Raw genomic sequence first — 18,058 nt, 5'->3', positions numbered from 1 at the left:
ATGGATTTCTCTTGTTTCAATTCGAATTTTGTCGCGGTTTAGCTGCATGTAGTTCTACAAGCTGGCCACTAGAGTGAGCTATTTCCTCATGCAAAGCCGCATACTGATGACGCATCGTTTCAATATATACAGAATCAGAATCAGAATTTAATTTATTGCCATGGTCAGTGGGGAGCCCACCAACTAGGAAAGTGTTTTGGAATAAAGTGCTGACAGAAAAAATAAAATAAAATAAAATAACAATGACTGTTCACGAATTCAACAGTGTGACGGCCGAGGGGAAGAAGCTGTTCCTGTGACAGGAGGTTCTGGTCTGGATGGACCGTAGCCTCCTGCCAGAGGGAAGAGGAACAAACAGTCAGTGACCAGGATGCGAAGGGTCGGCTTTGATCCCACCTCCACTTCTCTGGGTCCTGGAGACATACAGGTCCTGAAGAGGTGGCAGGCTGCAACCGATCACCTTTTCAGCAGAACGTACGATGCAGACGTTTTTTTTTGTTCGTTTCTTTGTATGTATATATATTTTTTTATTATTAAATTGTAATGTGATGATCCAGAGAGAATATATGGCGCTGTATGTAGCAATGGATGCCTCGATTAAATGCCACACTTGGCGACATTTAGGCTTATGGATCGGACAGGATCATCTAAAGCATCCTGCCGTCAGAATCGTCTGAGAAGTACGTGAGAGTGTTTCAGGACACAAATGAGACATAAACGCACAAAGATATTATGAGGAAGGAATTTATTGAGGAGCAATACAGAGACACAGAAAATAACAACTGATGCAAAGTCCCCAGTTTAACATCACGCCCTCTGCAATACGGTGTCATCTCAGTACCACTGGAACTTTTTCATTTTTTTTTCCAACTTCACACATCTCTATTTTAGCTTTGGCAATACAGAATTGAGACTCATGCCAATAAGGCAGTCTAAATCAGAGCGTATCGAGTGAGTACAGACATAGAGAACCGTTAAAGCGCTAGGATTCTTGAGGTCTCTAATCCACAGGTACATTTTATTATTTTTTTTCCTTATCATTACTTATATACATCAGAACACAGTTTAGGCCCATATACACGATAACAAACCGACAGAGAAGCACTTGAACATTGACAAAATCAGCTTAAGGTCCGACACTGACGCTGACCTCCGCGACCGGGGTCATGGACGTGAGCGTGAAGGAAAGAAGAGACGCGGATCGATTTCCTTGTCATGTGCATCTATTTGCATGTAGAAACCTGAGAAAAAGGCTAAATGAGAACATGGCAAAGTTTTCATTTTTTTTTTTGTAAAGAACTTTTTTTTTTTAAACGTGTTTCAAGTGGCGAGATCCAGCCGGAGGTCAGTGTCTGAATTAGAGCTTAAGACTGTAAAGGGTCACAACTTGACCATAGTTACAGCACAGGTGGACACCTATGACGAGGATAAATGTATTATTGAGGCTGTTTCCATACAGAGATACTGGAGGTGCTCCTCAGCCTTGCTATGTGTGTATGGCTGCTACTACAACACAGGAACAACTCACTGAAGTCCAACATTGAATTTTACCCCGATGTTTTGATTCATCGTCCACAGCGTGAAAACAAATACAACTGAAACAACGTGCAGACGGACGTCACATGCACACGTGTCCTCACGCACTCACGCACACACTGGTACTTGCACACAAACGCACAATTAAGATACAACTTGTGTTCCTATGAGAACATTGAGCTGATAAATAACACTTATGGGGACCTTATATATGTATATATTTATTTACGGTTTATTATCATTAAATTAATACAATACTAAATCATACTCGGCCTACATATAGGCAAATTGCTCCCTCCCCATATGCATACACACGAAACACACCCACACACTCTACATACACACCCCATGCAATAAAAGCAGCTCATGTGCCATGCTGCGATTTGGAATGACAAGGGCAGTACAACTGCTGAGCGTATTTTCATGTGGAAGCAGCAAGTGGAGGTGACGAGTGTCTGTGTGTGTGGGGGGGTGGTGGTGTGGGGTCGGGAGTGGATCTGCTAAGCAAACCTGGACCACAGGCGAGCAACAAGCGCACATATACATACACCACAAGACAAGTACCATACTGTACACAGATATATGGACACCGTCACCTGGCAGGAAACTGGAAGTGAAGGGGGGGAGAGGCTTCTGCGAGGGGACGATGAGGATGAAGTGGAGGGGACCAGAAACCCCAGTGTAAAGAGTTAAGGTGGGACTTGTCTTGTGGGAGATGGTGGGGGCCGTCGACTTGGGTGTGGCACGTCACACGCAGGAGGGAAAGAGAAAGAAACACAAATTAGTCAAGCGTCATCTTCTACTGGTTTGTGTGTAAACTCGCTGATATCCTTCACCTCTAGATGGAGGCATATACAAACATGACACGATGAGGCAACCGTCTCTTTTCTCACCTGTGTCTTGAGATTCTTTTTAACTTCCTCACGTCTTTAGTCCTTCTATAATTTTATTTTCTCCAAAAACATATCTTTCTAACTCGGGTAAACTACTGCAAAAATACCAAAACTTAATTATTATCTATTTTAAAATGACAAATGTAACGTTGTTTCATGCTCTGAATCGGATCAACGTCCAACATTCCTCCTCACCTGGGAATACTAGGAGGAGCCCTGTTCGGGCGGCTTGGTGCTTGTGGGCTGTCAGCACTGTTATTGAAGGGTCCCAGGGGACCTGGACGATTGGGTGGCGGTGGGGCGCCTCGGGGTGATGGTCGCTGTCCTGCCGACATCCTCCTCGGGGCAGTGGGGCTGGGTGGTGGAGACCTGAGGAATGGAACTCTTTGAATACAGCATTTCTGCCACACTTTCCCTGCGAGACTGTCCATCCTTTGCAATCCCAATTTAATTCTTTTATATTGAACAGCTTCTTCCCCTCGACTGTCAGACTGTTGAATTCATGACCAGCCTTTATTTTATTTTATTGTATTTCTTGACAGCACTTTAATCCAAAGCACTTTCCTAGTTGGTGGGATCCCCACTGACCATGGCAATAAATTAAATTCTGATTCTGACTGAACTTATTGAAATGAAATAGTACTTTCCATTTCTCAAAATTGAGTTCTCATGCTTTTTTCCTTCTGTATTTTTACAACTAAAACTCATTGTTGCTATACTACTGGAAGACTTCCTGTATCAGCAGTCACAGACCTGCGGCCGCCACTGGTTCCTCCCACCCAGGAGTTGTCCACAGGTGGTGGCAGTGGTACGGTGATGGTGGAGGTGGAGATGTCCCCAATAATGGCCAGCGCCTCCTTCAGGGCCTGGTGGGTCCTTAGCACCTCGTCCCTCCTCTGGGCCTGCTCCTGCGACTCGTCCATCAGTGCGTTCTGGTCGCCCGCTGAGTACAGCTGCGCCAACAGCTCGGCGTTGATGAACTCCTTCACCTAGTGCCAAAGGAAGGAAGCACATGTGACACAGGGCAGTGACGTTTCTGCTTTTTTTTTTTTTTTAAAAAGCTCACGTTGTTGATCATAAGGTGCATGATGGTCTTAGGCATCAGGTCCCGGATGCATTTGTTGACAATAGCCATGTAGGAGTCCACCAGGTTCCTGATGGTTTCCACTTTACGCTCCAGCTGAGGGTCCATGGAGAAGTTGTCTGTGGTGGTAGTGGTCTCACTCTCAACCTGTTGGGGTAACAAGGAAATTATAGTACAATAAAATAGAAGAGATTTGTTTTTAAACATCTGTAATGACTCACTAGTAAACTGTTTTATATGATAGACATTTAATAAAGACACACCTCTTAAACAGAACTGAATTATTTTGATGTTATTTACATTATGTTCTCAAGTATCCACTGTGTTTTCTGGGGGTCCAGTTCATCAAACCCCCCCTGCTTTGACTGTATCTTGTATGCCACGTCTGAGTTTAACAGACAATAAAGAGCTCTGCGAGGTGAAATAAAAGACGTATAACAAACCTGTTTGTGCAATTTAAAGCAAGACTATAACTGAAATAAACTCTGAAACCATGCTGATAATTCAGCTCCCACTCCTCATATTACAAATCCCATAATCCACTTCCACAGATGAAAAATTGTACTCATGATAATGCAGTGAAATTTAAAACCTGCTATGACTGCAATTCTTTTGCCTCTGGTTAACAAGATGCATATTTAAAGAGTACGCATTTGCTAACTTACCAACAAACACATTAAATTCTGCGGTAGTTATGGCCTATAAATGGATTATGCATTGTTTTAAGCCCTGATTCAAAAGTGGGAGAGTGTTTTCAGGGGCTAGAAACCTGCTCTTTCTTTTGCAAATCCATGTGTTCACCAAGTGTATTTGGGCTGCTCACCCTCCCATCGTTCATCCTCAGCCATTACTAGAGTAAACTTTTCCATCATCGGATGAATAAGCAGTGTTACAGCAAAGATACCAGCCCCTAACTTGCCCGTTCATGTCTGTCCATGTTGGTGTTTACATAAACTCTTACAAGACTCCTAAATGACTCAACATATGAGTGTGTGTGTTGAGTCATAGACGTCTGTTTTCGCTTTGAGTTTGAAGTCCACCATAAACATGACAGAATGAAGGGCAGAGAAGAAAGGATCACCACCCTAAACTCCTGGTTACAGCACCATGAAGAGCTTTGGCTCCACTTCTCATTTCACCGCTCCCTTGTTAAAGCGCGAGCCCCAGCGATATGAACAAATAAGAATTACGCGTTGAAAAGTGGAATTTACAGTGACGCAGAAGAAAGTGAGTCACAGATTGAGTTGCTCCAGATGTCAACAATAAACAAAGGCCCAACGAGACGGTGGAGATAAAAGAGCTGCGCTGGAACAGAGAGGGTGATTAATGAATGTGTGCTGACCGTGGCGGTTTTCTCAGGATAGACCCCGGCACGTAGGAGAGAAGACTTCCAGCTGTCCACGTCGTCCTGTGAGTCACAGGCCAACTCCAGGGTGCGATTATCCTTGTACACATTCCTACACATCAAACATGGACGATAAGGGCGTTAAAAACAGACCAATATATTCACTCTCACGTCCGCCGTAAAACTGTGCTGAATAAAAGCGTTTTAATGGCATTTTCAGCGCTGTAATATACACGATTTTGTACCTATAAAGTTTAACCTATGCACTGCATGATACCCTTCCGTTATTTATTTTTATTTCACTATTAGATGGCAACATTTTCTACAGTCTTCCATCACCCTCTGGCACTCAACTGCAACCTCATTGTTTAAGCTTATTCGCCATTGAGTTTGTTTCGCTATTTTATACGTGTGAGTAAAAGGTTACTTTTTCAGCTACAATAAGTGAGACATGTTTTAGTCTTAGGGATGCATCATATAAAGTTGATAGATCGATTGAAATGCTGGTTTGAATCAGGCGAAATTACAACCACATGCGGCTTGATTTACATTTCCCAAGGCTGCATCCATGCATAGATACTGTGCGCAGCTTTAATCCGAAACATGTTTCCTGCTCTGCTGCAGGATCTCTGCTACGTTACGGACAAGCAGCTGACCTTGACTCGGTATTGAAAATGCAGAAGATGTGCTTGCTGGACATGAAACTCTTCTCGACATCTCGGACCTTGAGGTTGTCCAGAGGGAGCATGTACTTCTTCTCCTTCTCCTGTGGACGAGGAGAGCAGAAGCCATTTGAAGTCAGTGATATGGGCAGATAAAGCGATTGTTCAGGAGAGGGGAAGGAGCGTGTGCAGCAGGAGAAGGGGTGACAGGAGGGAGTCGGAATGGGGGAGAAATGAGAGTGGGAGGTAAATGGAGTGGGATGGGGGAGAAGGAGAAAAGAAAGAAAGGGAAGGAGAACACATGTGGAAGTCATTACTGCGCGGGTCAAGACACAGTCGTTCTTCACGGTGAGTTTTGCCAGGAGAGCTGGAATCTGAAGGCCGAGGAAACTGCTGGTAATGACTGGTAGTCCAGATAAACCAGGGCTCTGGAGGTCCAGTTAAACCGGTCATGAAGAAGCCAACGGAGTTCAAGCATCTCCCCCATCAATCTAACGCTGCATCTTTTTTAATGTCTTGTCTTTTATCCCCCCCTCCTTCCCCCGCCTATATTTTTTCAATATTTTTTCTTTCCATTCCAGAGAGGCCCACTTCCTGCCCGAGATTTTTTTTTTTTTTTTTTAAGAAGAAGGAGGGAGAGAGAGTGAGAGAGAGAGAGATTAAATGACAGCCTGGCGTTAAAACCCAACATCTGGTAGTGCTTAGCAGCACACAGAGAACCAGAGAAGGAGGGAGAAGCTAAACAGAACCCGGGCCGGGCCCGGGAGGAGAGGCCGAGGAGGAGGTAGATTTGCGGAATATTTGCAGTAGAAAGCCCTCGTAGTTGTCCAGGAAGTGTTGGGTGGATGGTCGCAGGTATGATTTAAAGGGGGATGAGGAGAGAGCGGACGGCCAAAAAGTCTGCCGGCCCAGCAATGTTGTATTCCCCAAGGGGTCACTGCGGCCCTTATATGGTCACACAGGTCCCCTCCCTCTTCCTCTTGCTTCGTCTGGCTTTCTTACTCCCTCACCCCCCCACCATCGTTCTCTTTCCCTCTTTTTTTGTGATTTCCCCTCCCTGAACGTGCAGCCAGTCTGTCCCAGTCCAGTCGTCTGAGCGAATATGCCACGTCAAGGCTGGATACTCTCGATGGCCAGCGTGACCGTAACGGATCCTGAACGCACCACGACAAATAAACATGGAAAGAGAGGCGGCAGCTGAAGGCGGCGGCGGCGGCGAGGATGGGACCGATTTTTGGGAGATTTCGATGACGGCTGAGACGACAAGCATCTGGAATGGCAGCACAAGGCCTGACTCTTAACTCTGGTTCCGTCCACCCAGTGTTCAGACTACCTGTTCATTGTCATACTAGTGTACAGTAGTCTGCACATTGGTTAGACTGGACTCGGATCTTCTCCTGTCAGTCTGTCCGTCTATATGTGTCTTCAGTGTCTGTCTTCCTCCTCTCCTTCTTCGTCCTCCCTCTGTAATATGTCCTCAGATCATTTTAAAACTCACAACCACCTTTTTTTTTTTTAAAAAATCCTCTCGACTTGTGGGAATAAACATTTATCTGTGATTGTTTTCCAATAACTGCAGTTTTCGGAATCGATAGCGGGGCTGAAATGAGTCGGAGCGCAGGGAGGAGGGATCGAAAATCCATCAGGAGATATTTGAATGATTGACAGTGTTTAAAGCTGAATGAGTGCGGGCTGCTAGCCTAGCGCTCTGATGAAGTTGTGGTCCACTAGAGGGGGAGGAGCGAATATGGCTGCAAAGCATCAAGCACAGGCCAAAGGAGCGCAGCCCGATCAATCACGGGGAGCTTGAGCAAACACCTGGGGGTCTGAGACGCAACACTCGCCACAGTTTTACTAACCAACCTCTCTGTTCACTCATAAACTGAGCCGTCTATCTTGAATCATATTGAGAGCGTAGGGCTTGGATTTACTCATATTACTAATCGAGCGTGCGCCAAAAGTAGAATATGGATATTTAATCAAATATTTTCACTCTCCAAAGCCGCAAGAAGCTCATTTTCCTGCCAAGAATGTGAGCAGCTCTAAAGTAACTGCCAGCCAACCGCACTGGGAGGGGAGGAGTGTGTGGCTGGAGAAAGTTCACAGGGTGTAAAGCAGAAATATACATCAGGCTCTATCATTTCCTGCAGCACCATGAGTCTGAATCTGCGCTTGATAACTTGATCACAAATTCAAATAGAAGCAAAGAAGCCCGTCTTATTGCATCCACCTTCCGCAGGACGCATTCAGGACCGTTTAATTCTGTGTACAAACAGAAGCATCAGCACCTGCGTGACAGAGTTGCAGTGTGTCTGCCTATCTACACTTGCTGTGCAGAAAATCCTCCAAACTGTACAGCAGGCACAGACAGGCAGACAAGCATCAGCTGCTAAGTCACCCCGCAGCACCAGAGACAGCCATGACGTGGACCTTTTAAATGTCCTTTTATGTTAAATATTTAATAAAAGTTTCATGATTCAACATGCGTTTTACTGTTTTTTACGCCAACATTTTTACAGCCACAACACTATTATTGAGAAATAAGTACAAATGTTTTCTTAGTACTATTTTGTATTTTCACACTTATATTATATATATATTATATGAATATATTGGGGCAGATTATTATTATCATTATTATAGCAGTGATTTTACCATTTAAAATTTCCTGTAATAATTACACTTAATTTTCAAAATCTTTCACAGGCTTTTTTTTGTTAATGAGATTCATCACTCACATTTTTCTAACTATATTACAATAAATATATCTTTTCTTTGGGGGTGCGGGGGGATTGTTTTCATGATTGCATATACAGTTCTTCATACATCCATCTGTCGCATGGAAATAGTTTCAGCCTTCTTTTTTACAAAATTTAATTTCCTCTCTATGTTAAGATCTTGCTTCATTTAAAAAAAAAAAATATTCTTATTATTTTCATTAGGCTTTTCCAATGCCCCTGAACCACGCTTTAAAAAAATCTTTTCATTTCAAGTTTTTATTTTAATTTTAACATATACTAAACTGTTAAAAAAATAAGAATCCTGAATTTAAACAAAAACCTGTCCAAACAATTGTTTTTTCAATCACCTGATCCTCCAAATATTACACTTAAAAATGTTTGACAAAATATACTATTTTTTCATCGTTTTATAATTTTTACAATTCATATATATGTGTGTGTGTATATATGTATATACTGTACATATATAAACATTATATACAACTATAGCAATGAGCAAAGAATGACATGGAAAAAAATATGAAAATACAAATGCATTTTAGTTATTTAGATGTTTCCTCACCTCATCATCCTTGAACCACGAGAGACTCTCAGCCGTCAGCACAAACCAATACTCTTTGGCTCCTCCCTTCATAATACTGATGTTGTTGATGGTCAGCCAGCCCTTACGGATGACCTGATAGGACAGCGAGGGCAAACAAAACACCAAGATCAATGAAAAATCATAACAAGGAAAATGAGCATTTTTATCTGAAGACATATCTCTATCAAAACCAACATCCAGCTCACGCAGTTCAAATGTTAAATCTCCATGCAAAGCGACTCAAGAATGCCAAAGAGGTCAGGGTCACGTGACTCCCTCCAGTGTCAGTGCAGTCTCATACGGGACGGTGTCAGCGACGGTGTTAGATGCTGTTAGCTCGGTAAGAGAGCATTGTGTTAAGTGCTTCGAGCACACAATACAGTGCGTGCACTGTGTTAGGTGTATTAACCCCACAAGCTGGTGGGCCTGCTGCCAAGTGATTATTCGGTTAAGATTACTGTCAGTCTGAGACTTATCAAGGAGGTTATCCCAACAGACAGAAGAAAATCCGGAGAGTGACTTCATTCTCTTAACAGATCACTGCAAGAATCGACGGCACAGAATTTGGCACAGAAGCTGGCACCCCCTGGCAGTCCGTGGGTTTGGTGTTAGAGAGAAACTGTTCGAAGGGGAGACGCTTACTATCAGGCCTGAAGCTGGGGGAGAGGAGGCCTGCAACAGGAAGGGAGGGGGGAACATAAAAAACACTGCACAATGTCACGAAGAAGTGGCCAATTGTGATTTGAACGTGCTGGAGAGCCAATAATTGTTGGTTGCGCCACTCTCAAGGATGATGTCACTGCAAAGTAGCGGGGTCGGACAGCACCCCGCAATGGCGGAAAAGTGTTACTGCAGGCACAAACGACAAACCCGTAATGAGCCGTACTCACCAGCACCGCACCCAAAAGAGGGCAGCTGAGATTCTCACTAAGGGATGGGGATGAAATGCACCTTGATGACAGAGGAAGGGTTCAAATAAAAGGGAAAGGTTGCGACAACAACAACACAGGAGGTGACAGTGGCGTAAAGAACCGCCAGCTGTGACTAAACATAAAAATATAAATTAAAATAAAGCAATCAAAAGTCTCATGCCAGACAGTAAAATAAAAGAAGAACTGAAAAGTGTAAACTTTTGTGTTGCTCTGAAATGATTATTATTATTTTTTTGCTTGGATGTGCAACATGCGTGTGAAAAATAAAACAAATCCTCACCTGGTTTGTAGCCGAACTCTGGCTCTTGTTAGTCTGACTGCTCCTCTGCTGGGCGCTGCCGTGGGGGGTGGGGGGGAGGACAGCATCAGTTAGCCACATGACAAGGAAGGACACGGCTCCCAGACTGTTAGCTAGAGAGTGTTTACTTTGCAAAGCCAATGAAGTCTTCGTGGTTGGTGTTGATGTACGACAACTGGATGTCGATGAGCAGCAAAACCTGAGCAGAGAAAGGCGACAAGAGTCATGCTTCGATGTCTCATGATCCACCTTAGATTATTGTGCGTCAGTCAAGTGACAGCGGTGGGACACAAAAAGCCTCTTAAACTTTTACACACAATATTCCATGGTCTCCACACAACATTCTAGATCATGTCTTTTCCCTCAATATAGCTGATCAATTGACTAGTACTGTGGAGCAAATGTCAAAAGGTTCTGGTGGCAAAATCCAACATCCATTTGATTTTTTTTTTAATCTGCAGTTGCTATAGAAACAACACATTTATTTGGATTTATCTTGTGGTGCTCCCGCAGTCCTCCTCCATGTCCTCCCATTCTGTATCTTGTCTCCTTTCCTGTTGCCTGGCAATATCATTCCTCAGCAGAAACCATACCATAAAACACTTGCTATCCTCATGTTGAACCATCCAGTTTTCTCCAGTATATTACTATAGTAATAAGAGACAAGCAGTATCAGTACACGGAAGCAAGTGTTACCTGATTCTTGGCTTGACTCTCTCTGTCTCGGATATGAGAAGTCACGATTCTTTCCGTCTCCTCTCGCAGCCTCGGGTAGCACTCCAGCTGGAGGCACAAAAGTTCTGTATCATCCTTCTGTTCTTCCACAGGAAAAGCTTTGGGGTCTACCTTGTTGGAGCACTGGCGGACGGTGTTGATGAGTTCCTGGATGACCATGTCCACAGCCTTGATGCACGGCTCCTTGATCTTCACCACCTGCTTTTTCACGATGGCCTCGAACGCCATGTCTGGAGTGAACAGCCCCGTTCTGCACACAGTTCGAGAAACAGTTAAATAAAAACAAAGTATTGTCCCTATTAGGTATTAGCTATTAGCATAGCAACAAATGGCAGGATATAAAAAATAATAAATGGGATAATAGTTTAAAAAAGGGAAGATTTATTAAAGTTTTTTTCATGGGAAGTGACTTTTATGAGCAAAACCAACCGAGGTTAGTTTTAATGTATATGTACTGACAATAGTATGAGAATTTAAACGGTAAAAGAAGAAGAATACATAAATAAGAGGTAAAAAACTCTGATAGTTTCAGTTCTATTCACGCATATATAACGCAAAACCAAAGTCTCTAAGGAAATACACATTCTTCCGAGGGAAAAATATAGTGTATTTAATCTTTAAAACTGCGAAGTGGCTCTGGGGCAGCACATTCCCGAGCTCAAAGCTGTGGTGCATCAAGCAACCGGCATAAACAATAGCCACCAAATTTCTTTTCTGACTGCTCCTCAGACCATGTGCTATTAATAGATCCATTTGCAATTACATAATCTCCTCGAACAAAAGCAACATGTCTTCAGTGTCCGAGGTTCATAACCTCTGAGTGCAGATCTCCAGCGACGCACCTGATACCGTGGATGTTCTTGATGGCATAGCTGATCTCACGCCGCATTTCCTTCTCATCGCACTCAATCTGAAAGCAATGAACGCATATTTACGATGACTTGAATTGAAAAAATTGTATATTTTTGGGTTTTTTTCGTGAATATTAACTTTAAAAAAATTTAGAAGGTATAAAATGTGAGGTTAACACGGATTATAGAGGAAAAAACAAACTAAATTAAATAAAAACCCAGACAATGACTCCCTATATTGCATGTAAATAAGTGTGAGACATTCGCACAAACCCTTTCTCAATTCAAGACTAAATAGAGTCGTGAGAAAATATCCAAGTTATTTGTTGTGTTCAGTGATCACCTTGACCAGTTCAAAAGGGAACCGTTCGTGGAAAATGCGGTTAATTTTGGCTCCACCCGACAGCTCCACCGTGTCCACCTGATCACCTGATCCCTCGATCCGCTTCTCAAAGTCCACGGAGAACTGCTGCACCATCCTGAAACGAAACATGTGACCGCCATTAAAACGAGAACCAAAGTGTTTGAAGATTTACTGGAGTCTGTTTTTGACGCGAGCTACTGACTGCAACAGCTGCTTGGTTTTGCGAGACGGGTCATCTGGTCGGTATCCCCGGTATTCCTCGGCCTCCTTGTCCAGGGCCAACAGCTGGGACTGCAGCTTGCTGCGAAATGCTGGCAGGGTGTCTCGGATATGGTTGGTCAGTTGCTACGGTGACACAAATCCAGAGATATTAGAAGAAAAAAAAAAACTCGGAGAGAGACAAAGAAAGCCTTAACAGAAACGCCCGCGTGTGTGAAATCATGAATTATTTTGGAGTGAAAAGACTCCTACTGGTGGCCTCATCTCACCCACGCTGATGTCAAACAAGAGAAGGAAGGACTTATCTAGGTCGTCCTTTTATTAATTATGCAAAGTGCACAGGGAGTAAATCTGTCATCACCTGGTTGAGCACTTTCTGCAGGCGGGGAGTGCCCATTTTCTCCGCCATGTGTCGGTACGACGGGTGGGAGAGGAAGAACTTCCTCTCAGCTTCCATCGCCGCCTTGATATCTTTCTTTCCATCGATGTCTTTCTGACTGCGATTCACCACTCCGATGTAGCCTGCAGGCAAACAAACAGTAGTGAGCCAGTGTTCACACAGAGCTGTGAAAGATGTTGAGTCAGCGCTCTGACAAGCACACCTCTCCTCAGCGGCAGCAGCTTGTTCTCTAGAACATCCCTGGCGTCTGTGCCTTCATCCATCAAATCCAGCTTGGTGATCACACCGATAGTTCGAAGACCTGGACGCAGAGGTTGAGATATGAAAGGCAGATTTAAAATGAGGTGAAACAGATGATCATTTTTTCTCCACCAGATATACATGAATCTACAACTATAAAAATGTAGAGTGCCACAAAAGCCCCCCCAAAAACATACTGGTGTTACATGCAACATTTAATCCCTGGAAACTTCAGATTCAAAGTTGGGCTTTGACCCAACTCAGTTATACAGACTGTAAACAAAGCAGAGCAACTTCCTACTTGAAAACAAACTTCATTCATCTGTCGCAGCATCTCCAAAGGGACCCACTCTCACCTCAGTTTTTTTTTTATTCCAATGCCCCACATTGTTGAAGAGTAGAGCCCAAAACATTGGACACTTTTTGAGATAGCATCGAGTTTGATTGAGAGCACAACACGCTTAAACATGACACATTTGATGTTGAACTATTCGCCATGATAACATTGTAGATAAGCCACAAATAAACAAATATATAAAACAAACAAACACTACTAAACCTTTAGAACAGCGATGGGCAATTACATTCCCATAGGGCTCATGTTCTTTCATATGAGGAGGAGAGAAGAAAAATAATCTTAAATGAAATCAGAAATAACAGAAGATATTTTAGTGGTGAATATCTTGCCAACATATTTCAGAGAAGGGTTTTTTTATCGCAAAATATCTTGTTTATTTTGTGGGACAAATAATGCTGTCAAAACAAGCATTACTCATTGAAAGAATAATTCAGAAAGAAAAAAAGAAAGAAATATGAATATAAATTTCCAAAAGAAAATGTGAATTAAGAGTTTTAGTCAGGATTTAAATCGTGACCACAAGACAAAATATAATCATACACCATAAGACAAATCAGTGAATCACTTGCATGTTAAGTTAGGCACCGTCTTTTTTCACTATTCAAAAAACAAATATTTAATATAGTTGTTGATGCACAGAAATCACTTTTTGTTACAAAATGTTGAGGTAAAAAAAAAAGGAATAAGAAAATAAACAGAATAAAATATGTGACTCAACAAAACATATAAGCTCTAAAATCACAAAGGAATATAAGAACCATCTGAACAAATGTAAAGTATATATACATTAAATTGCGTACATACGAATATTCAATTGTTTTAGTGACGGATCAATGTGTGCTCTCAAAAGCATCTTCAACTGGTTATGTGAATGAATGAATTGGACGAAATATGAAGGCCATAAAATGATTTCACTTTCAACTCATCATCTCTCGCTCACTCCCTTCATCTATTAAATGAATTTCCGGCTCTACTAGCATGTTAAAATTCCACACAAATCCCTGAACATGATCACCCTCATGAACACTGAGGATGACAGTCAGGTCAGTCACAGTCCAGCGGTCTTACCCTGAGGATCCACATCCTTGGCGAGCTTCAGGGCGTCAGAGTTGGCGAGATCGGTATTGGCTGGTGTGACGGCCAGGATCAGGCAGCTCTCTCTGGTGATGAACTGCATGATCATGTCCCGGATCTGCTGCTCGATGTCGGCCGGCTGGTCTCCCACTGGTACCTTGGTGATACCCGGCAGGTCGATGAGAGTCAGGTTCAACACTGGGGGGAACAGATAGAAGGATGGTTTGACTTAAAAAAAATGTTTTTTTTGTCCATCTGTCTGCATTAGCCCCACTGTTAACTTGGTTATCGCACCGTTTGGAGAGTAAACTCGCAGGTTGATGGGGATGGGTGAGATTCCTTTGTTGGCCCCAGTCACACGGTCCGTCTCCCCTTCAATCTCCTGGCGCACTTCATCGAAATCTGTGAACTTCTTCCCTTTGCAGTGCAGAAATTCAGCCCATTCTGAGGGAGACAATAAAGAAGATATTTAAGTGGCAAATTTGGAGTGTGCTTGACAGGGGAATAATGTGTATCAAAGCAAGGAGAGGAATTTGAATAAGAGGAGGGGGAGGCCTCTTATTTTTTTTTGCATGCGAGCATGTGTGGGTGTGCAACTGCGTGGGCTCCCACCTGCAGTGGCGCTGATAAGCTGCAGAACCAGGGGCCTGCGGGTAACAATACCAGATCCACGGGGCAGAAAGTCCCTGAAGGAAAACAACCACACAAACACAATATCAAACCTGCACATGAAATTTTAGTTAAAGCGAAGATCATAAAAAAAAAAAATCCCACTGATGCCACTATTGATTTCTGGAAAACCTTGTATTGTTTTTCAGGGCAGCCAATTGTAGTGAGTTCAGAAAGACACGCCTTCTTGTCCATTCAACATCAGCTGTCGGCACAGATGGACCATTACTCAGCATCACCACGCTCAATGAGAACAGGACAAATCAATGCATCCAGCAGAAAGTGTCGACTTGTGCGTGTCAAACGCTGCTCAAGAGCCTGTTTGTATCTACTACAAACGATGCGAGCGCTTCCTCAATGTGATCCTGGCCAACACGTTGATGAGGCTTGTTTCTATGGTGATGGGAAAATCGCATGGGAAAGGCAAGAACAAAAGGCAAAATCAAATTGAGACACTGAGATGCAAAATAATGGCTAAAAAACCTGTCGTGGCGTCAAATGAATTTCAGATGCTAGAGTGAGAGCCAGCACCTCAACCAGCTTCTTCAAACAGGTCATGCAGAAATAGAATCAAATAGTAGAATTTCATGCATCAGTTGATGGGATTCGGAGATTAAATTTCAATGTTGATGTGACAAATACCCGAGTTGAGGCTTAAATATAATATAACCTCAGCCAAGGAGGTTATGTTTTTGACAACACTGATCTGTCAGTGTTGAAAAAAAATTACGTATTTTGATGAAACTTTCAGGAAATATGTGAAATGGGACCAAGAAAAAGTGATTCAATTTCGGGAGTGATCCTGTCACCGTCCGGATCCCGGATTTTTTTGAGGGTATAATTTGCCAAAGGGGGTGGACTGAAGCTGCTTGGCAGAGGGTTGGCCACTCAGAGTGCTACACAACGAAACAACACAGTAAACAGAAATGAAATATTAAGGGTAAGACAAGGTCGATGCATAAATAATGTCTATAGATTTTCAGTTTAAGATCAGAAATAGTAGTAAGATTTTCTTCGATAAAATGTAATTCCTAAATACAAGGAAAAAAAACATATAACATTTTGTGTTTAGATAGCAGCCATCTAGTGTTTATTTAACCTACTGGAATTTTCACTTATCCTACTGACAAAGTAGCAGAAGAAAAGATGTGTTGTATTAGCAGAAAAAACTGTTTCGGAGTCACAGAGCTCATACTGAACCCAAGAGGTGCCGCTCACCAAAAAAGGCAAGCAATGAGGCACAATGACAAGCGGGTTACAGGTTCAGAAACCTTCAGAAGTGGTCAAATAAATGACAAAGAAGTGTCACAACACAGTCAGAAATTAGTCATAATTCAATCACATTCAGAAGTGATCACCATTTGTGAGTTTACGGTAGCCAACGTTTTAGTTTACTTACTCTAGAACAGTGGTTCTCAACCTTGTTGGAGGTACTGAACCCCACCGGTTTCATATATGCATTCACCAAACGCTTATTAGGTGAAAAGTACGAGATTCTTTTGTTTTTTTACTGGACAAAAGGAACCATGCATGAACATCACCTTGTTCAAAGAGCAAAATCAACACAGTGTGACTTCTGCTTGGAGAAATGTGTGGCTTCACGCTCATGTCATTGTCACAGCAAAGTCTGTTACTTATCTTTGTTTCCGACCACAACAGTTACACATTGACTACTGATAGCACTAAATTCCCGCAGTGCTGAAGCAATGTAACATGATCATGTGTAGCCAGCGATGGCCAAGCGGGGCGTGTCATCCCGAATTGAGCCCTGCGACCAGCTCACCACCCCAAGGGTTCAATCGAACCCAGGTAGAGAACCACTGCTCGAGAACTCAAACTTCATAAGTAAACAGCATCAGAGGGAGGGCAGAACTTATAAGGACTGCTCCTCTCTCTGCTCTCTTCCCATCCCTCACATCAAGTTGAGATGAAACAGTGCTGTTGATATGGGATTGAAATGAATATTCATTCATGTAGAACAGATGCTTAAAGGTCATACAGTTGGGTTGGAAATCACCACTAATAGTGGCGATATTTCTAGGGCAGCCAAAGAGTGTGGTTTTCGCGGATCCCTAAGGTGATGCTGTAACCTAAATAGGAGCCTCCCTCATTTTTTGGCAACCGTCAGGATGCTGTGTGCCGACTCCCTCTGCCCAGGGAGAGATGGTTCGAACCGTGCACAGAGATAGGCTTCTTATGTCATCCTGCAGGTCAAAGGATTATCCTATTTCTGGTGGTCAATATTACCTGCCCACAAAGTTCTCCAGCACAGAGCTCTTGCCTGCGCTCTGGCCGCCCACCACAGCGATCTGGGGAAGGTCCAAGTTGCAGGCCTGACCGATGGAGCTGAACGCATCCTGCAGCTTGTTGACCAGCGGGATCAGCTCCTCCATGCCACGGTTTCCCATGATGCCTTCAGTCGGAGGGACTGTGGATCAGCGAATGAATAGAGAGACAGAGAGAGCGAGGAGGAGAAGGAGGAGGGGGATGTGGCTGCTATATTAGTCCGGGATACCGCGGTGCTTGTTGGTGTAGTGCAGTCATCTAGCCGCTCGTTGCCCCGAGCCAAGCTGTTGGAGCAGAGAGACAGAGGTGCAAAGACGTCAAGTGCGCAGTTGCTAACCGCCATAGCCCCTCCATCCCACCCACCCACCCCCTGTCACAAACACGGCGATCCGCTTCCCCTTTACTTTCAAGGGCATTCAGCTGCACGCTGCCCTGCTAACAGCCACCGAGCTACATGGCGCTGTCAAAACGCACGTTTAAGAGAGGGTGCGCTGATACAACCGCGCGGGACTGAGATGTTGTCGCTAGCTTACCCAGTCCCAGGATTTCCTGGCCGTCGCTGTCCAGTGCTGAAGATCAGGCAGCAAAAGACGAGACACCGCGCGGTCACACGAGCTGCTCGCTGTCAGCAGGCTCTCACTGTGCTCACCCGCCAGCCTCGTTACGGTCGAATGAATGTCAAAGCGGGTCTCATTCCGGGCACAAATTCGCCGATGACAGATTAATCATTTTCCTCCTTCTCTCGCCTCCTGTCCGCGGTGGAATCGCCTCCTCGCTGCTGCAGCGTA

At 43.6% G+C, this 18,058-nt stretch overlaps 1 protein-coding gene across 1 annotated transcript; it reads right to left on the bottom strand.

Annotated features, from left to right (window-relative positions):
• Positions 1-730: 730 nt before the first annotated feature.
• dnm3b (dynamin 3b) lies at positions 731-18,058 on the bottom strand. Its single transcript, XM_053882647.1, has 21 exons — positions 17,804-18,058; positions 17,232-17,554; positions 14,928-15,001; positions 14,610-14,759; positions 14,310-14,513; positions 12,846-12,944; positions 12,605-12,765; positions 12,227-12,369; positions 12,004-12,139; positions 11,652-11,719; positions 10,921-11,059; positions 10,771-10,857; positions 10,203-10,273; positions 10,057-10,111; positions 8,824-8,937; positions 5,515-5,624; positions 4,856-4,970; positions 3,496-3,660; positions 3,183-3,418; positions 2,625-2,798; positions 731-2,268 (listed from the first exon to the last, which is right to left on the bottom strand). The coding sequence occupies exons 2-21, from the start codon at positions 17,390-17,392 to the stop codon at positions 2,226-2,228; spliced, it is 2,505 nt and encodes an 834-aa protein (XP_053738622.1). The 5' UTR covers positions 17,393-17,554; positions 17,804-18,058; the 3' UTR covers positions 731-2,225.

Source organism: Synchiropus splendidus, chromosome 13 (assembly GCF_027744825.2).
Source record: "Synchiropus splendidus isolate RoL2022-P1 chromosome 13, RoL_Sspl_1.0, whole genome shotgun sequence".
Lineage (NCBI taxonomy): Eukaryota > Metazoa > Chordata > Actinopteri > Syngnathiformes > Callionymidae > Synchiropus > Synchiropus splendidus.
Note: the sequence above shows the minus strand (reverse complement) of the source record. Positions and strands in the feature narration are given on the sequence as shown.

Coding starts and splice junctions, on each gene's coding strand:
- dnm3b (XM_053882647.1), bottom strand. CDS start 17,392: ATGGGAAACCGTGGCATGGAGGAGCTGATCCCGCTGGTCAACAAGCTG. Junction 4,971..5,514: donor ATTTTCAATACCGAGTCAAG/GTCAGCTGCTTG, acceptor TTTGATGTGTAG/GAATGTGTACAAGGATAATC. Junction 3,661..4,855: donor ATCCTGAGAAAACCGCCACG/GTCAGCACACAT, acceptor TTACCCCAACAG/GTTGAGAGTGAGACCACTAC.